Genomic DNA, 21,482 nt, shown 5'->3' with positions numbered 1-21,482 from the left:
AGTGACAACTTTGTATTTTGTTGGAATAAACACTCATCACACATTCTTATTATACTAGTTTATAACCCGTGCTTTGTACACGGGATCTCAAAAATTATTTAATAAAATAAATAAATAAATTTATAATTCAAATTGAATAATATGATTATGAATGATTAAATTATCTATATAATAAGTGTATGACATTTACATATTATAATAAATTTATTTAAGAACTACTTTCGTTACATATGTTATTTTTATGTTATATATTTTATGAGATTATTTCTATAAATAGATTTGTTAAAATTTAAACTCTGCTTCAAATTTGTACTAAGAACTTACCATAAGTGGTTTTCAAAAAAAAAACTTACCATAAATAACACAATTCATATTTAAAATTGTATTGCAAAGTTTCTATATTTAAAATGGGTCATAATAAGTACATGGGTATTTTATAAATCTAATATGGATACCAAACCTAAAAATGGATAGTCTAATGGGTCAAATTCAAATTAAAAATCATATCGGAACCAAAATATAGATATCAAACCTTTAAAAAGAGTTATCCAGCAATTTATAATATATAGATATAGGTTTGTCAAGTGTCTATGAGCACACATTAAACACTAAATTTTATAAATTTAGAGTGTTTTAATTGGTGGAACTGATGTAAATGTAGGGGGTCTATCAACATTTATGATTGAAAAACCAATCAAATTTTGACACATGTCTTCTTATTATGTGCCCATGCGCACAACAGAAAATTCGATTACATATATTCGATTTTTTGTTTAGATGATTAAATATCTTATCGCATTTATCAGGTGACATACTTTTATTAATGTATTTATCGGTCCACTCACGGGCAAAACCCTAACCCTATTGAATCTCGTCTTGTCTTCTTTAATCAAATTTTAATTAATTGATTGATTATTATTTTTATAATAATCATATCTTGGTATTTTATCCATTTCCTGAATTTACAAAAAAAGCAAGCGATCTTTTCACATTAATCGTTTCGATTGAAAGGGAAGGGCTTAATTCATCTAATAAAAATATAGACAAGTCACATCTCAATAAAATTATGAATTGAGGTATTATCATTCTTACTTTATAATTATATCATCAAAATTTTTTTGTTGAATTTTTACATACTTTCATATATCATTATGTATCAATTTTTACATATAACACATATATTTATATACGGACAAACCGAATGTATTTTGTGAAAATCGACACAAAATTTCATTTCATAAAGAAACGAGGAATAGGCACAAAATAACTCTCACCTCTGTTATAGAAATAAGCTAATTTTTCAAAAATTGTCGATAAATCGCTCAAAAATCGGTTAAAAATATTTGTCGATTTGACCGATTTCCGATAAATTATAAATTGGTATCTCAACCAAATACTTCTGATTTCCGAAATTTATAATAGTGACCGTCACTCGTTACGTGACTTATGCCAACATCCCTAAAGTTTGTAAAATTTAATTCAACCATATATATGTTCTTTAACGAATTCACATTTATCACAACCATAATCTCACAGAACAAATGACTGCAATAATGATATCTGCATTATTAAAAAAAATACTTAACTAAAACTACCAACCTTGTACTTAATTAAGTTTAGAAACTCCTATAATCTAAAATGAAGATGAATAAGTGACGTTTAAACCACAAAATCTAAAGTTGGTCGTTGCTCGCAATTCTTTGTTTGTGTTCTACTTAGCCAAACAAATAAATGATTTCAAAGTTGAACTTGTTAAACATATGTCTCGTATATATTTTTACTTGTTAATTTACTAATTGCTCATGAGTCAATAAAACAAGTACTAAAAAACAAAGAAAAGTAGGCAACCGATGGAACTAGACTGATATATGAAAAACAAAAAGTGTTGACTTGCATTTTTCCAAATAATACTACTAAATTTTAAGGTATAATCACTTTTTCTGAAATTTACCATAAATTATTATTAACAATTTATAAAGGAAAATTTTATAAATTTCATACTTGAATCATTTAATCCAAACTCGATTAATTAATCACATAATCATCTAAATCCATGATCAGTATTTCATAATTCAACTCGGTAACTTAAATATTATTCAAGCATTTTTTACTTGCATAAAAACCAATTATAAGTCGAAGAAAAAAACACTATACGAATTTACGTTAAAAATAAGCGCTATACAAGTTGAAACTGCAGCAAAGCATATATGTAACATGTGATCATAGGCAAGGAAAAACCTATTATAAGTTAAAGAGAAAACGCTATACGAATTTATGTTAAAAATAAGTGCTATACAAGTTAAAACCGCAGCTATGCATATAAGTAACATGTAAGCATAGGCAAGGAGGTGGTTATTGTCGCCACAGTGTGCAATTGTCCCGTCGTTGTTGACTGTTTGTTTGTTTGTATATAATAATAACGTGATTTGTACACAAATAGCTTCTTCCAAAATACAAATCAGAGGCCTGAGCCAACAAAATCAGCCATCCGATCTGCTCCCAACAAATGGCTGATGCTGCTTCTTTTAACTAGATTCAAGATTTTCTTGGTCGGCATATGAGCTCAACAACATGACAGATGATAATAATGTTGTGTAAAACTCCATTGTTCTCTCTGTATTACTACAACTAATGTACAAGCGATAACATCAAAGTTTTTGTACTACATACATTTAGCTACTTTAACTTTGTCACCGTAATGTATAAAAAGGTTAAATTTTAACCTATGAGCTGAATTTTGTCAGTAAATAAACTCGTGTTCGGCTCGTAAACGAGCTAATCGTGAACATTTTTTTCGGATTGGTTTTTAAACTCGGCTCAACTTGTTTTAAAAAAAATTATGATAGACTCAACTTTAGACGGCCCGATTCTGTACGTTTGCAGCTCTAATCCCCAGTAATACAATTTGGTGGACGGAGTTGCAAGTTCGTAGTAAAATGGTTAGACATTATGTCGGCTTTTGCACCATTTTAGTATAAAACAAAAGTATTACTTGGCCATCTTTTATTAATTGAGAATCATGTAAATGAGAATGATCTCATGGAGGTTATGTCATTTTTTCATATAAATACAGTAGGGTAAATTTATAATTTCAGGATGAGTTATTACTATTTAAAAAAATGCCATTAAATTTGTATGGAAGAAGTTTATGATCGAGGGTTAGAAGAGTTACGTGAGATCATCTTTGAACCCATTTTTCTCTTATTAATTTAATCGCCAAAATGTCATCCGGAGTTAAATTCGGCCACAATTGAGCACAATGGGTTGTTCTAATTGTAAAAATTTATCCTCGGTCATCTTAGATACAATTATATAGAATCATATTTGTTTTTTTTGTTGAAAAAGGAATTTCATTAAAAAAGAAATGTTACTATAAAATCATGTGCATATCATGCGATTTTAATTTTAATGTTACTTGGTGGGCTCATTGATCCACAACCTGGTACTACTTAACTGGGCTACTGGACCTTTGGAATTTTAATTTTAATTTTTGGGCCTTTTTGATGCACCGAAAGCAAGAGATGTTAATTTTTGGTCTTTTTGATGACATTCACTTACAAGAATCTAATATTATTATTAACAAGTTTTATTGATATTGTAACTCTCTCATCTTTCTGGTTTATAACAATGTGCTTAGAGTATGAGCTTTTCAAAATAAAATTTTAAATGCAAAAGGGATTAGTATTCAGAGTTGTGTAACAACTGTGACATATATTCCGTTTGTAATTTTGTTTTACTCCTTGAACTTGGCATGCAACAAATTTTTGAACCACAAGCTACAGGTAACCGCAAGAATCTAATTCAAGTTATCAATATCTTAGACAATCATAAAATAATTCCAAAATAAATAAGCTGAAGGCCGCGAGGAGCCCTAAAACGCGCAGGCTCTACACATGTCCATTAGCGTCTACATCTACCAAATTGCTTAGCTGAGCATTCAGAATCGCAAGTATTAACATTTCCACACTGGCAAAAGATTTGAAACACCTGATCGATTAGTTGGAATAGAAACCACTGCCATGTGGTGCTGAGAGAAGCTGATTTTCTTGATAGTTGCTGCCACATGTAATGTTTGAAGCCAAGAGGTGTGTATCCTCAGTCTGCCAGCACTCTGATGAAGCAGATGGCAAACTTTGGGGTATTGCATGAATCGTATGAGGAGAAATGTTCTTGTAAGTTGCATCAAAGGAGTAGTGATTAACAGACCCTTGGTCACACAAACCCTGGGAATTGGTTGACAGAAGAGAGAGAGCACAATGAAGGTCTGTTGCAGCATCGATGTTGGATGAGAACACGGACCTTGGGATGCCTGCAACTCAAAACACCATTCAGTCATCAATTAGATTAACTTGCATGATTTCAGCACAAGGTGAATAATTTTTACAAAACGCTACCCAATCTTTAACAAAAGGTTTTCCCAAACTTAGCCAACAATGCATAATAGTTTGAGATTCTGAACTAAATAAAGCTTCACAGTACTCGGAACTTCAAAATAGCTGTTTCTCCAGTCTAATGAGTAATGATAAAATGGATTTCAGTGTTATACTTGTTTCTCTTCTTGTAGGATCATAGGCAAGTGGTTTAATGTCCAACATTAAGCAGCAGAAAATAAAACCATATGGCACACACAGAAAATCAGTATTTAGTTAATCTTAGTACAAGCATAACTTGTGCAAACAATTTGAAATGAAATCACTGTAACTTGTAATGACTACTACAATGATTCGTCACATTTCATGATTCTGTTATAATTATACTTTATATTTGTTGCCTCATTACTCCGCAACTAGGCATCATCAATAACATAGTGTATACTACTTTCTGGCCCTTAATTTCATGTTCGTTTATTTCTGCTGAGCTTCTCCAATAATTTTATGGAATAAGGCTTCCGTTCCTTTGGTTTGTATCCATGAGTTTTGATATTAACCCATGAAAGCATGAATCAGCCTTAAACTGTACACTACGTCACTACCCCATGGGTAAGTGATAACACAAAGATGTCTCATTAAAATGTTCTAAGATGCTTTCCCTTCTATCTCATGATTACTTCTGTTCTCTACATCTATTTAAGAAATTCACTTCTTCTTGTGATTTTCCTTAATCTTGCTCCCACACTACATTTAAATTTCTTCTAGCTGAACATTCATCCAGCAATCTTATTCGGGTTCAGCAAGGTCTTAGAGCCAGTTGAGCTCACTACAACAGAATGTACCATCAATAGAATCTATTAGCTCAACCCATACATTCAGATTGCACTTCTTTCTTAAAGAAGACCGGGAAAGTTAAAGGTTGAGAAAAAGAATTATCAGATGTTTACGAACAGAATGAACCTCAACACGAAGAGATTCCCCTTTCAATCAGGGTTCGACAGTGGAAAGTTAGTAAAGAGCTCAAGCTTGGAACTTAGAACTGGATGAACCATAATAAGTAATAACCTTCCTCTTCTGCAGGCTCGACCTTAACTTAAAAGAGATAGTAAAAACCGACTTAAACGATTTCCTAGTCAAAGCTACAAGAAGATGGAATCCAATCCTCACAAATCATATCATAGGCCTAAATTGTGCTTGATTAGTACCGGATTTTATTAAAATAAGGACAAAAATGTTTTTGTTAATGCTTAAACAACCTGGACCTAGCTTCTTGTTCTTTGTAACTCAAAGCAAAGGACAAAGGTACAAGAAACCAGAAGTATATAAGGCCCGTCAATTAAGATTACCAGCAGTCATAACAAACATAACTGGATAACTATAAGTTCTATGGCTCTTGGCAGAGCTCAGAGGTAGTAAAGAAAGTTCTTATGCTAAATGTTAGTTAATAACAACTACATGGACCAGTGCCAACAATATAATAGAGAATTTAGCTCAAGGAAGCAAGTAACGAAACAACTAATCTAAGTTCCTTTCATTCAAAACATAAAGAAAAAAATATAGGACAAGTGTCAAAGAAGGCAATGAAGACAAACCTTGACTAAATCCTTCTGAACTTCCCTTGCATTGCAAAAGCCTACTTGAATTCTGAGCTGGCATGCTGATGGCATGTGGTAGCCTAGACCATGGTAAGTGATTTTGCACATTGACAGCTCCAGGTATTTGGGGCTTAAGCAAATGCTCCTTGGTTAGTGCATATTTGTAGCTGTTCATGATTTCCCAACTAGAATCCTCAGTAGGTCTACTGTCAGAAATAGGAGCAAAACTCATTTGTTGCCTCCCTTCTGAAAATTTATAAGCATGTCAAATGTTAGATATGAATAATAACTTTATCGGTGTGTTTTCTACGTCGCAACATGTCAATAGTGAATAGACTGTCTTGCAGAAAAATCAAACTAAAAAAATAGTTGATACAATAATGAGGTTGGCCGAGGAGTTCAGAAAAATGATACCGTAAATCGATGACATGCTAGTAGATTTGAAGTGAATAGTTTCATGTTGCGGCTTGCGGCGGCGGGCATTGTGATCAGAAAGTCGCTTGCGACAGCTTCGCTTCTTTTCATCAAACTCTGACAAACTGTGGAACCTTCATGATTGAAAGAAGATTAGGGGAATGAACAATTACAAAGTTACTTAAGCCTGAGAACTAGTAATTCTATAAGATGCTTACCTGCTACACTGTTGGCAAAACCGGCGTTCTAGACCTCCTACAACAACCTTCGAACATTTGGAATGACTTTCACAGACTCTATGTTTCCGGTGATACTCTTTAGCCGATGAAAGATCCAGGTTGCAGTTTTCAACCTGGCATCGTGGAGTTGGTCCATTTTGACAAGGTGGTCTGAGTTTCTTTGCAGTTGAAGCTGATGCTACAGGTATATTTGAAGAAGATGAGGTTTTCGAGTTATTTCCAGTAGAACAGTTCTCAAAATATGTCCTTTTACCAAGTTTGAGGCCAATTGACAACTCTGCAGATCCCACTGAAGTGTCCAGCGAAGGGGAATTTCTTATTAGCTCAGCTTTTTCACACTCTTTCTTCTTGCTAAAATCTGCTGTATATCCTCCAAAAGGATCAAAAGTCAAATTAGATGCTTTGACTCTTCCCTTTGATGAACAATCAGTTGAACCTGATACGCAGCTCTTTACTGATGAAGCATGACAGACATCAGAGGCAGAATCACCAATGGCACCAGACAAATGAAAAGACCCAACATCAAAATCTCCCCAATCGGCCATTTCTAGCTTATTGGGAGTTCCATTGTATTTCGAACAGAAATTGTCAAGGTTTTCCCAGTCCCACTTTGCATTCCACTCCATCTTCGCAGAGGAATTCATGAAAAGATATCCTTTTTACTTTCAGATCTGCATTAATCATGACAAGAATGATTATGCATAATTGGGCTGATAACAGAGCATAACTGTTAAAAATGTTTAGCCAAAATTAAATCATATAATATACATATGACAAGAAAAAAAACTAGACTAAATTATAAATAGGAGCTAACACAATCAATAACTTGAGAATCATCAGAATTTATAAAGTTTATCATAACATGAACTTGCCTCACTCCTAATACTCAATAAACTAAACTATGTTCAAACCGCCAAAAAGTAACGAAACACTCTTCAAGCTCGGGCACCAGATATCACTTTTTAATATAGGCCGCTACAGAACTGAATCACACAACACCTAAATCGCATCACTAAAAAACAAACTTCGAAAGCTGAACGTACATATCAAGATAACAATACAAATATGTGAACATACAAGCTCAAGCAACAAAAATTCTATAACATCGGCTACCATACTCTTAAGTTCTACTGTTTCTATCCATAACCAAATAAAAGTCTCTGTTATATTGAAGAGCATAAGCAGAAGGTGCCACACAAATCAAAGCAAACTTAAGGTCATTTAGTCAAAATGGTAAATGTACCAAATTTACTTCTACAAAAATGGTGAAACATCTTTAGGAAAAGAAAATACTGGCACCAATCAATCTTAACATCAATTGAATGGCACCCCACATAACAGTGTGTCCTTTGTTCTCCTTCCATAACACAATAATTGAAAGATAGATTGCAATCTTTGAATTAACAGTGGTAAGAATAATGAATGATAATAGAGACACTAGCAAAGTTGCTCATAGTCTCATACATGGTCAATAAATTCTTTACAATATAATCATAAAAATTTTGGCACTGAATTGACTAATGCTAGAATATTTGACACACACAGACACATAGAATAGATAAACATTTTACACATTTTAGAAGTACTGGTCCCCAGTCTAGATTTTAACTGATACTACTACTATTATTCCTCCATTTTCTCTACAAAAATTGGTCCCAGAGGTTACAGCAATAAACAAATACATACACATATGCATATAAATAATCTGTTTGTGTTATGCAGAAAAACGACCCTGGTTACTTCATCACAAAGTAGAAATCTTTAAGTGAAAAAAAAAACTTTAGTAAGAAAACAAGAAACATAGTAATACATAAATGGTACAATGAGTTTCTGCAAAAAAATGGTTTAATCAGCCTCCCTCCCTCTCTCTCCCTCCCTCTCTCTCTCTCTCTCTCTCTCTCTCTCTCTCTGTCCCTCCCTCTCGCTCTTACTCTCTCTCCCACTCACTCTCTCTCTCTCTCTCCCTCCCTCTCCAACTCTCTCTCTCTCTCCACTCTCTCTCTCTCTCCTCTCTCTCCCACTCTCCCTCTCCCTCTCCACATCTGATTCTTGATTAACAAGAAAAAGGGTAGTTGAAAAGAGGAGTAGAGTTACCTGAAAATAGGCTAAGCTAGCATTCCATTTTCAGTCACTCACTACTACTTTTGATGATTCTCCAGTTTCCAAGAAAATGTAAAAATGGCAACAAAAAAAGTATGAGATTTACTAGATTTGGGTATAAATAAATCTGTAAGCATATAACTACAACCTGATTGGAGTTAAATACAAGTGGTGTGTGTGACTATGATGTGAAGAACAAATCAGACACACAGATTATATTACTACAAGACATAAGAACTAAATGAGAAAATGTTGAGGAGGGTAAGGATAGGGTGTGGGAAGGTACATGGGAATTTTATATGGACACTCATGTGTGATTCAAAATGACAAATTAGTTAGTGGGGTTTACAAATTCGAGGGTGCCTCTTCACCGCTTTCATTAGGCAAGCTTAGGAGCTGTCGAGTCACTCTTGAACATCAACATTCTTAAACATTTTTCTAATAATCTTTCTTATTTACATGATATATGTTTTAATCCCTTGTAATATTTTTAAATAAGAAAGTGATATTTTTAAAGTGATCACTGGAATATTAAATTAAATAATTAGGATTTAAAAAGACTCGAATCTGAGCCTCTCTCTAAACTGAGTTCTAATATCATATTAAGAAATCAGTTTCGCTAAAAGTTTTAAATGGTAGAGGAATACCCGAATAAGGTCATATACTTTTTAACATCACTCTGTAATATATGTTTGTAGATTTGTCAATCTTGTACTCCCTCCGTCGCTTTAAATTGTTAACATTTAAAATGAAGTGTTCGACACGCATTTTAAGACTCTTATCTATTATAATTGTGTGACTTATTTTAAAAATTGTCTTTTTTTGAATAAAACTTTAAGTATTTAATATTTATTTAGTTAAAAAAAATTAAAAATAATGTATGTAACTATACTATATAGGAGCCCTAAAATGCGTATCGAACACTTCATTTTAAATATTAACTTCTTAAAGGGACGGAGGGAGTACATAATATAGCCTTCGTCTTATTTTATATGAGCCATTTTTTAACTATTCTGAAAAAAATGAATTTCCCATTTATAGTATTTATTTAAAATTATTACAATCACGCATCAATATAATACACTTACTTTAATATTTATTAACTCATTTTTGTGATGTAAATTGAGTCTTGACAACTAATTTTTTATAAGTGTTTATATCGAGTAACTAACTCATCTAAAACTTAAGGTATTAGAGAAAAACTCCAATAAGATCGTATATTTAACACTTTATATATTTAACACCCCATCACTCAAAGCCCATTTATAAATGTTTATGTTGAGTAACCAACTCATCTAAAACCCTAATGTATTAGATAAAGACCCCAATAAGATCATATATTTAACACCCCTCACTCGAAGCCCATTCGATCACCCATCTTTGGGGAATTAATTGTTTTTACTATCCACAATACCCATCTTTGAGATATTAATTGTTGGTAATCGAACCTTAGTTCTCCTGTCAGCCTTAATTACCTTTATTGTCCATAATACCCATATTTGGAGTATCAATTACCGCCATAATACCCATATTTGGAGTATCAATTACCGGGAATCGAAACATAATTCTCCAAACATAATTCTCCCGTGAGTCTAAACTCTGACACCATATTGAATAACCAGCTCATCTAAAAATTTAAGATGTTAGAGAAAGGTCTCAATAGGATCATATATTCAACCGTTTAGATTAGACCATCTCAAATAAAATTATAATTAACGAGGTTGAAGTAGAAAGTGTATTAGGTTGAAGTAGAAAGTGTATTAATCTGGTTCAGGGGTTACATAAAAGACTAGTAGTGGTATTAATGAAAACCTTAAAAGAAACAAGTCGACACACACGGAAGAAATAAAGAGGGGGGGTCTACAGTAAATCCAATTAGGACGCCATTTGCACATGATAATGAGGTTGAGGAGATACGTGAGTTGGTTCTGGGAACCACCAAACTGGCGTATCTGATTTTATGCATTTTTGTTAAATGTGCCTCACATGCAACCTATCTTACAACGTTGTTTTTACATATCTTTGTCAACTTATTTTTTCTTCGAACCTTATTGAAAATTTAAGGAATCATTTTTTTATTATATTCAAATATTATCACGTAAGTGAAATTTGTTTATTTTTTACTCTTTTAAGTATACATATTCTCAGAATTTATATAATATATTTTGAAATGTAGTATTTCACAAGGGACCAAAATCATCAACTTTAAATTAATTCTTGAAAAAATATACTAAAAATACAAAATTGCTCTAAAAAATAATTACAAAATGTTAGGTATCAGACTTTTGTTTATTAAATAAAAATGGTTCCTAAATTTACTTTGTGAATAGTACTGATTAAATTATTTCATATTACCATTTAAATCATGATATATTATATGAAAACAATTTTTTTATAAATAATTTTTGTCTTCGTTATCGTGCTTTCCGATTATTTTAAATTCATGCCTCGTTACAAACGCAAGGGGAGACTCAAGACCAAGTTTTTACATAAAAGTAAACTCCGGTCAATTCATTTGGTCTTTTCTTAGCCCATTTTCTTGATAATAATGAAGTTAGTTTTTTAATTACCAGCAACAACAAACAGAAAGTAAACATACTGTTCAATATAATATAAAAATAATGACCTTGACAAGGATAAAAAAGTGAAAAGTTTTGAGGTTTACTGATAGTCTCTGTTATAGAAATCGGCTGATTTTTCAAAAATCGCCGATAAATTGTTTAAAAATCGATCAAAAATATTTTTTCGGTTTGACCGATTTTCGATAAATCGTCGATTAATTATCCGATTTTTTAAAATCGTCCGATAAATTATAAATAGGTAACTCAACCGAATAGTTCCCATTTCCGAAATCTGTAACACCAATGATAGTCCAGCCATGTCTTGAAAAAAAATATATGCCAAAATGTACTAAAACAAGCAAATATTCTTCCACCAAAACCACTTGAATTTACACCATTAATACTGTTAAAAATCACGGAGCTCGATGTTGTTGAAGACGACTATTGCAAGAAGGTCATCTGATCCCCTTAAATTTTTAATTCAGTTAAATATGAAAATTATGAGTTACACATGAAAATTAAAGTTAGAAATAGACGAAAAAAATAGATAAAAATAAATATTGGACGAATATTTTTAGTTAAACCACTTTAATCCTCACTAATTTTGATTTTGTTAAAGTTAAAATGAAATTGATTTCATATTTATCATAACTTAATCCACATAATTCTTTATCAGTTTTTTATAAGTTAAAATTAGTTTAACTTAAAAAATTATATTTTTCAAAATTTGATCAAATATGTCTTATGATCACTTAAAATTCAGCTTTCTAACTATATAATTAATATGAGAACCAAAACTGATTTTCAAAATTTGAAAGGTATTTATGATCTCGCTCAAAAATGGTTTAAAAACACAAATATATTGAATATCCTTGTATTTATATGTTGGTAAAATTATCTGTGATTTCAACAATCAAGAGATGATTTTCAGCCGAAAATATTAGCAATATGAAATCGTATTTTTAAGATTGGGGAAATATATACACTAATTAAACTGAAAGAGGCTAAAACAACCTGGATAAGACCCCTCCAATCAGCCATGCAGGCAAAGGCCTTGGAGCCTGGAGGTATATAAAACATGGTGATCACTGATCAATCACACAGCTGATAATAAGTTGATCCACCCTTTTAAAAGCACTGGAGCAAGACCTTCACATATAGTTTCATAATTTTAAAAAGATGATGCGGGCACGGTTTGATAACTCAGTTGGTTAAGAGTTTATCATCCGTCCAGTTCCATGATGCAGGTTTTCAAGTTTACTGAATTCATACCAGCATCTGGTATGTCTTCGGAAAATGCTAAATTGCATGTGAAACAAACAATTTGCCCAGTGAAAATTAGCATCTAAATGAGATCAAGGACGATAATTTAGACTAGGCAAGCGTTGTTCATTACGTAGAAAGAAGCTTAAACAAGTTCGTAATCAGCCATGCAAGGCAATCTGGGAGAAAACATCATGATCCATTATACAAATTATTAGATTGCAATCCTTCGAGGACAAGCAGTTTTGGGGCAGCTCTTTATAGTTTGAATCATCTTATCTTTGATTAGCCTTCTCATTATTTTCCCCGAAGATGATTTTGGAATAGAATCTACAAATTGCAGCACTCTGATTTTCTTGTACTGTGCCACATTTGAGGCTACGAAATTCATCACTTCCTCTTCATTATCTTTTGCTTCTATGTTCATCACCACGCATGCACCTGGTATTTCTCCTGCTTCCTCGTCTGGTAACCTGCATTTTTCACAAATTTTCGATATATAATCTTCACAAGCATTCACTCATATTACTACTATCTGCAGAGTCTGTAACTGATTACCCCACAACAGCGGCGTCTTCAACTGAAGGATGTGTTAGAAGAATGCCCTCTAGTTCCGCAGGAGCAACCTATAAATGAAACATATCAGAATTCTGAATAAATATATTATGGAGTTGCAGTTTATTTATGTTACAAGGCCTATATGATTATATGATATCTTTCAGACAATATTTTACTTGAAACCCTTTGTATTTGATTAGCTCTTTAATGCGATCCACAATGAACACATCCCCATCATCATCAATGTAGCCAATATCTCCAGTGTGAAGCCACCCCTCTTTATCAATCGCGTGTGCAGTTTCATACTCATTCTTATAGTATCCTGTAATACAATGCTGTCAGATGAAGTAATTGATAATTTAACCATGTTTCTGATTGTTTAATGCAGCTCGAGACTAAATAGGGTACCTTCCATCACACATTGGCTTCTTACACATATCTCTCCGGGTGTGTTTTTGGGGAGAGAATTGTTAGTATCAGGATCGATGAACTTCACTTCCAAATTAGGAAGTATAAAGCCAACTGAGTGCTTTTTTGCAATGGCATGGCCTTTATTAGGATCTCCATGTGTAAGTGTAATGCAGCTATGTTCTGTCATTCCATATGCCTAGTAGCCGAAGTGAAGATGATTCAATGATTTTAATACATAAAAGGGAATGGAACGAGAAAGGTAGCATAGTTACTTAGTTTTCATACCTCTTGGACTACAACATCTGGGAATTTTTTCTCGAATTCAGCAAGAATTTCTGGAGCAAGAGGGGCAGCTGCTGTCATGATAGACCTGAGCTTAAGCTTACTAAGATCAAACTCATCCACAATGGGATTCTTAACCAGTCCCAAGATGATAGGTGGCACAATTGGTGCAAAGGTGACTTCATATTTGATCAGTGCATTTAGAAATGTCCTTAACTCGTACCTACCCATCACCACAACTTTCCCTTTGTTTCTCATTGCAGCACAGCAGATTCCAGTAAGCCCGTAGATATGAAAAAACGGTATAAGGCCTAATGTGGTGACATTTCCCACTAGTTCAGGACCTACACTGAAGAGAGTGGAGCACAGATTTGCTACCAAGTTGCGGTGGCTTATCATTACACCTTTTGACAGCCCTGTGGTGCCTGAGGAGAATGGCAGAGCACATATATCAGATTGTTGCACTTTTTCATTCATGATGCTGTCACTTGCTCGCTCTGCTGCATCAAGCAAATCATTCCAATATATGGAACCTTCTACTCGTTTTTCACCGACTATAACATGAGGTAGTCCCAGACCTTTCACCTATTATACACAGCAAATCATCATTTAGCCAAAATGTCACACCTAAAAGTACTGCAATCTTGTAAATTTTATGCTACATTTTATACGCGACTTTTCATACCTTTTCATATGTTGCAGCATCAGTAACAACAGACTTGGCATCCGCAGACTCAGCTTGTTTCTTGATTTCAGACACATGTGAAGCTGGATTTGCACCAGAAACAATGCCACCAGCAGCCATAATTCCTAGAGCAACAATCGGATACTCGACGATATTTGGAAGTACCACCATCACAACATGTCCCCTTCTTAGGCCAAGTGATCTCAAGGCCTTGGCAAACCTCTTAACATCTCTATTAACTTGGCCATAAGTATATTCTTTTCCTGTAAAAGCATCCACAAATGCAACCTTTTCGGCATACAGCTCAACATCTTGAAGCACAAATTCTGGTAGAGTGATGTCATCAGGAATGGGAACTGGTGCATATCGGCTTTTAAAAATATGTTCTTCATGATTTGATGCCATTTTTGTTTGTAGATGAATGTGAAGAACGAATAGGTTTGCTCTTATAGGAGACTTGAAGTAAGTTTTGAGTCCTGTTTCACGGATTATTCATGCATTTTTAGTAGGTCATTGGGAGTTGATCACATTAGAAATGAGATTGTCATGAAGCACACTTAGGTAAGAAATTGGTGAGGCATCTCTGAGAACAAGTGCCTTAGCCCAGAGAAGAAGTATATTTTTGCAGTTTCTAGTTGATTTATCGGTTTCTCTGTGATGTGCTCATGGACATACACTAATCACAAATATTTATAATTTTGGTCAGTTTTGATTGATTTTCACTTCTTAATAGTGGTGGACCCTGCATTCACAACAATTACATCAATCAAAATATTCCAAATTTATGAATTTTAGTGCTTAACATATGGCCATGGGCACACACTGGACAAATCCTTGATTTATAAACCTTTCCTACGGATAATGCATCTTATTTCAAGGTGCTTTTATGCAAATTTAGTACTTGGCAAATGATCCAACTGCACATACGATTTCTGTAATATAGCATACCAATATTCGGGCATAATATGTTGTAGCATATGTATGATTTAAATGGGAACTCTCCGGCAGTTTGATGATTAAATTGATTTTGAATCATACATATGTTACAAGATATGCTATAACATATGTCATAAAAGTATCAAAATTTGATAATATTAAAAGTATTAAATTTGATGATACCGTTAAAAATGTTAAATTGTGTATCAAAATTTGATTTTAAATAATTTGACACCGTATTTCAAAAATTCAATATAAATATATGAATCTAATTCGAGGTTATTTAATTTATACAAATTTTTATATAGTCGATAAATTTTCGTACTCAATAAAAATTTAAACCAAGTCAAAATTAGTTTGAAGTCTTTGAACTAACTAATTTTGTGGAATATAATTGTTGATAATTTTGTAAAGGTGGGTCTAGTACTAACAACTCTAATGATGACACGAGTGGGTCTTTTGGGGTTAAGTTGCAGTAAAGAGAGGAAAAGGGAAACGAATATTTAGAATGTGATAATTACTACTGTATGAATTATTATTTCTTGTATTCGTAATAATAACAACAAATATATAAAATAAAATAATAAATAGGTGAGAAAAGTAGGAAAGGGGCAAAGGTGAAAAGGAAGAAAAAGTTGGGCATGTGAAGGAGTGAATGAATGAAATAAAATGAAGGTGTATGATTAGTTAGAGCTTAGAGGGTCCTCTTTTTTACTTACAGTCGTTTAAAATGATGTGATGTTGAAGCAGATCATCGCCCAGTTCGACGACTTTATTCAACTTGCTGCCGCCGCCGACCGCCGTGACTCTACCGACGACGACTACGACTCTCCTTTTCTTGTCAATATTACTTATCCAAACGTATCCCCTCTCCTTCGCCTGCCTCCTTCCAGGTCTCTCTCTCCCCCTACATTTCTCTCTCCCATATCTCTCTCCCTCTCTCTCCCTACATATCTCTCTCCTCTCCCCCTCCTTCTCCCTCCCTCTCTCTCCCTCCCCCCCCTCTCTCTCCCTCCCCTCCCTCCCCCCCTCCCCTCCCTCCCCCCCTCTATCTCTCCCCTCTCCTCCTCTCTCCCATATCTCTCCCCTCTCCCCCTCTCTCCCATATCTCTCTCTCTCTCTCCTCCCTCTCTCCCCTACCTATCTCCGTCTCTCTATCTCTATTTGAATTTATTTCTATCTCTGCATCTTTATCATGTTCTAGGTCTTGCTTTATTTACTTCCGTTTTTGTGTGTTCTTAATCGATTAGCAAAATTTTAGATTTTTATACAATTTGTTAATCATTGAAACCTAGGGCTCGTGTTTATATCACATGGCAGTTAGTAGGTTACTTGGATGCTCCCTAATTTGTTTCTATATGCCATCGATCCTTGTTTTCATGTGCACATAACAGCCATATAAGTGAAATGCCTTTTTGCAATGTCCAATTGGATATTCTGTCTGTATTGGCTTTTACGATTAGCTGCTTCGTATGTTTTCTCGTCTTGTGGTAACTACTTAATTGTTTATGTATGCATACACGTACAGCTAAATTTGACATAATGCAATTTCAGTTAGGGGTATACTAACTAGCAGGTCTCCTTAAACTGAATTATACTGCAAAGATTGGCATTAATTAAGCAGAAATGTTATACTGCAAATTGTCTTTTTGTGAACTTTTTTAAAATTTATAATGCTTACTGCGTATATAATAGACTATCTGCAGAAACACACAGAGAAAGAAGAAAAAAGAGTGTGAGCATGGCTTAAATACCAAATCTTATTTTTCTAGGTTTAATATATGTATATGTATTTATAATGGCATCTTAATATGTATTTTTTCTGCTACCCTTTGCACCTTTTAATCATGTTTATTGCTTACAGATTTCACCTTTCCTGGAAAGTGTTTTGATATTTGATTTTTGTATTCATGTTTCTGAAATTTATATTAATAGTGGTATTATACATGTACACATCAAAAGCACACTTAGAACTCATCATCCTGATATACATAATACTAGCTTAAACTTGACAGGGATCTAGCTAGGGACAAACTAAAAATTAGACGGTTACAACAATACCTAAAATTAACAACTAGATCCAAGTGTATAAAATTAAAATGAGTCCACTTGCATGAATTGATATGAGAGTCAGCCTCTAGCAAACATAATATGTATTGGCTGTTTGTTCGATCCTAATTTTGCTTGGCCATATCTTTACAAAATGCTGTTTGAATTCAGAGAATGGAGAACTGGAGTCCAACAAAAAAGTTTTGGACAGACTGAAGTTATTTGACTTCAGCGTTCAATGTGTTTCTATTTATATTCTTTTATTTGGTTGCTTGCTATCTATAGTACAAAAGGACAATAATTTAGTGAAATTTTTAATCTTGTTTAAGCAATTATAAGAAATAAAACAAAGATTCTTTTTATTAACTATAACTATGTTTAATTTTGTCAAAAAATGTGGTTATTAGTTTCTTTTTTTATGTGTTGAATTACTAAATCTTCACCCTATTCTCTGAATAATTTCTACCTTACTAAATCTAGTTAAAGAGATACTCTTTGGGACAAAGAACCAAGTATTGCACTAGATTTAAGCTTATTAACATTTTTTATTTCCTTTAAGATTAGCATAGAATGTGTTTAGATGTTATACTAATACCACAAAATAGTCTATAAATATAAGCGAGATTTGTACCTCGTGTTACGAACTAATAATTTATACATAGATGTTATGATGCATATTGCATATTTAAAGTCTCTCATAACAGAACATAGAGAAATAGAAGAAACAAAACATGGCTTAAACACCAAATCTCACTTTTCAAGGTTCAGTGTGCAAAAGTTTAATGCGTAGGTACTTGGTAAGATGTTACAGTTATGTCATATACTAGTACCCAATATATGTGTTAATAATGATGGATTTATAGGTTGTTTCTTCATGTAACTTTAGGTAATTTCAATCTTGAACAGTAAGAACTCAGTACGCCAGTACAGAGTCTTAGATTCAACAACAATATATCTCTTAGAAGGCGTTACACATTTTTTTTCAGGGGGTGGGGGGTGAGGGTGTATTTATGTTACAAAGTTTTCAATGCATTAGATTAATAAGCACTCCTGCAAAGAGGGGGGAGGATTAAGGACTTATACCATGACCTAGGTCACGGTGGAGGGGGAAGGAGTCTTACCACCAGGCTATTAGTGAGTCCTTATTTTAACACATTTTTATCGTGAACTGGCTTTTATGGCAGGTCATAAAAATTTGCAGCATGTCTAAATTGTTGCAATAGTTAAAAAGGTATCATTAGCAGTTCTGTTGACATTGCGAGTAATAAACATTTGAATGACCTGTAAAATTCTGTTGATGTTGGACTTGGAAGTAATAAACATTTCAAAAACTAGTAAATTTTGTGTTAATACTGTGACTAATAAACCTTTTAATTACTGGTAGGGATAATTGACAGGAAGAATAAAGGTGATTTGATTAGACTGTGAGGATGGAAAAAAAATTGGCATTATGGGAAAAGTAGTAATCAGGAACCACTATTCCTAATTTCCGTCAAGGACTTGTGCATCTTACTTGGTTTCGACCAATCCAAATCAAACTTTCAGCCCCCTGCATTCAATGTTTATGGTGTTGGGGTTTGGTGTTAATATGACTTCATTGTGGAATTTGCTGGCTGAAATATTGCTGATTGCCTACATAATTTGGCTCGGGCGATGTATTTTTTTAATGGGGTTTTGTAGTGTGTGCCCATGGGTACACCCTAAGCACTAAAGTCTATGCACTTTTGATGAGTTGTCTTATTTTTATGGTGGGAATTTTTGTGCATATAGGGGGTTCCTTTATTATTAATGAGGCAAATACCAATAAGAAAATGCCACCTAAGAGCTTATGGTGTGTCCATGGGCACACCATAGGAAAACCGTTTTTTAATTTAGATGAGTTAGGTGGAGGAATAATTTTTTCATAATCTTAGTTGCTATATCTATACGAATTTAGCTCCGTTTGTAACTTGTTCACATATATATATATATTCATTTTATCAGAAGTTTGAAATCTACCTACCTGAGGGTAATTAATTCTGACAACTTATTTGGCAAAACCTTCTTAATATTATATAAATAATTGGTGTGCTGAAATGTTTTCGGCAGGTGGTGTTCTCTGAGTTTTGATGATACCTCGCATGAAGATGATTGCTGCAGTTTTTCAATAAGAAATGACAAGCTTGAAAGTTCTGGAAATTTCGAGATGTTTGATCCTGGCAAGCCTCCCACAAAAAGAAACCGGAAGGATCTAGATTGGGTAGAACTGATTGGAACGACCGATCCAGTTGAGATAATGGAAGACCAAATTTGGAAAGAACTTCCGGAAGATCTTTTTGAAGCAGTCATTGCAAGACTCCCTGTAGCCTCTTTCTTCCGCTTTCGATCAGTATGTCGCAAGTGGGATTCATTGCCAACATCTTATAGCTTCTCCCGGCAGTGTGATCAAGTACCGCGGGCTCAACCTTGGTTTTACACTGTTACTCATGAAAATGTAGATGCTGCGGCTATGTATGACCCTGCCTTGCAGAAGTGGTACCGCCCTACAGTAGCTGCCCTACCCACTAATTTAAATGTCTTGCCAATAGCTTCAGCTGGGGGTCTTGTTTGTTTTCTTGATATTGGAAAGCGAAGTTTCTACGTCTGCAACCCACTCACAAAATTTTTCAAAGAGTTGCCTCCTAGGTTAATTAAAGTTTGGTCACGTGTTGCTGTGGGGATGGCTCTGAATGAAAATTTCTCTAGCGGTGGCTATAAAATCCTTTGGGTTGGTTGCGATGGGGAATATGAAGTTTATGACTCCAGGAGTAACTCTTGGATACAACCTGGAAGCATGCCCTCCAGTATTAAGCTTCCGCTGTCACTTAACTTCAACTCGCAGGCAGTTTGTGTTGATGGGTTGATTTACTTCATGCGTTCAGACCCTGAAGGGATTTTGAGCTATAATATGAAGACAGGAATTTGGAAGCAATTTATAGTCCCAGCCCCACAACATCTGAGTGATCACACACTTGCAGAATGTGATGGAAAAATATTTCTTGTGGGGTTACTGACTAAGAATGCTGCCACTTGTGTATACATATGGGAGTTGCAGAAGATGACTCTTTTATGGAAGGAGGTTGACAGAATGCCAAATGAATGGTGCTTGGAGTTTTACGGAAAGCACATTAGGATGACTTGCTTGGGCAACAATGGGTTGTTCATGTTGTCACTTAAGTTTAAACACATGAATCGTATAGTTACTTATGATGTAACAAAGAGGCAGTGGGTGAAGGTCCCTCGCTGCGTGCTGCCTCATGGATCAAAAGAAAAGTGGATTTCATGTGGTACATCATTTCACCCTTGCTTCTCAAATTCAGTATGAATTTGATCTGTTACACTTATGAACACCTGACTGAAAGTAGGCGAGATTCTATTAGACACAAAGTTACTTTGTAAACAGGTTGCATACTTTCACCATTGCAGTCTGCATTATAGTGAAGACGCGGTTGTTAATCGATCTCTTGTATCTGGATGCTCTTATTTTGTTTCAAAACTTTATGCTGATACATAGCTGTGTAAGAATCAGCAGCAAGACTTTTTCGTTACTTTAATGTAAGCTTTATATTATCAAGTTTGAATATGACCTGTGCTATTTTTTTGGTAGCAATCTTGTATTTGGCTGTTTACATTTACTGCCGTAGTGTATTGTTTGCCATTTCGACGATTTAAAATGCACTCAAGCAAATGCAGTTTTGAGCTGATAATCCAAGGACTCGCAGTTGAATAGTGCATGTTGAGAATGCAAAACTTGCTTTAATTTCATAGATCACAAGAAAAGGTAAGGGGGAAAAACTTGTTTCAAGTTGAACTTAGAACTGTGATAATTGTTGTATTGTAGGTAAAATGATACAATGCAACTCATTACTCGACATACTTGGGGGTCGCGATGCAAGGATAATGCAACTCAGGGGACAGTTATCTCCTGTTAAAGTTTTAACAAAAACAAATTGGTGCTGTGTATTGAAACAGAGCAAGCGTACAATGCCCAAATTTTAAAT

General features: G+C 34.1%; 3 protein-coding genes across 5 annotated transcripts; 1 reads left to right on the top strand and 2 right to left on the bottom strand.

Moving 5' to 3' along the window:
• Positions 1-3,746: 3,746 nt before the first annotated feature.
• On the bottom strand, positions 3,747-8,938 carry LOC141677641 (squamosa promoter-binding-like protein 12). Of its 3 annotated transcripts, none has more exons than XM_074483646.1 (5): positions 8,713-8,938; positions 6,598-7,289; positions 6,380-6,513; positions 5,963-6,211; positions 3,747-4,309 (listed from the first exon to the last, which is right to left on the bottom strand). In XM_074483646.1, the coding sequence occupies exons 2-5, from the start codon at positions 7,260-7,262 to the stop codon at positions 3,996-3,998; spliced, it is 1,362 nt and encodes a 453-aa protein (XP_074339747.1). In that variant the 5' UTR covers positions 7,263-7,289; positions 8,713-8,938; the 3' UTR covers positions 3,747-3,995. The 3 variants fall into 3 exon arrangements, with proteins under 3 accessions (XP_074339747.1, XP_074339748.1, XP_074339749.1); XM_074483647.1 differs by lacking the exon at positions 8,713-8,938 and adding an exon at positions 7,491-8,478; XM_074483648.1 differs by lacking the exon at positions 8,713-8,938 and having other exon boundaries at positions 6,598-7,484.
• Positions 8,939-12,647: 3,709 nt separating this feature from the next.
• LOC141676780 (4-coumarate--CoA ligase-like 1) lies at positions 12,648-14,912 on the bottom strand. The gene is made up of 6 exons (XM_074482492.1): positions 14,479-14,912; positions 13,797-14,378; positions 13,509-13,707; positions 13,277-13,422; positions 13,101-13,168; positions 12,648-13,015 (listed from the first exon to the last, which is right to left on the bottom strand). Exons 1-6 carry the CDS (start codon positions 14,881-14,883, stop codon positions 12,757-12,759), a joined length of 1,659 nt encoding a protein of 552 aa, XP_074338593.1. The 5' UTR covers positions 14,884-14,912; the 3' UTR covers positions 12,648-12,756.
• Positions 14,913-16,021: 1,109 nt separating this feature from the next.
• On the top strand, positions 16,022-21,064 carry LOC141677404 (F-box only protein 6). The gene is made up of 2 exons (XM_074483325.1): positions 16,022-16,307; positions 19,552-21,064. Exons 1-2 carry the CDS (start codon positions 16,153-16,155, stop codon positions 20,804-20,806), a joined length of 1,410 nt encoding a protein of 469 aa, XP_074339426.1. The 5' UTR covers positions 16,022-16,152; the 3' UTR covers positions 20,807-21,064.
• The last annotated feature ends 418 nt before the right edge of the window (positions 21,065-21,482 follow it).

This window comes from Apium graveolens, chromosome 8 (genome assembly GCF_009905375.1).
Source record: "Apium graveolens cultivar Ventura chromosome 8, ASM990537v1, whole genome shotgun sequence".
NCBI classification, from domain to species: Eukaryota; Viridiplantae; Streptophyta; class Magnoliopsida; order Apiales; family Apiaceae; genus Apium; species Apium graveolens.
The sequence above is the reverse complement of the archived record's forward strand: the minus strand, read 5'-3'. Positions and strand labels throughout refer to the sequence as shown.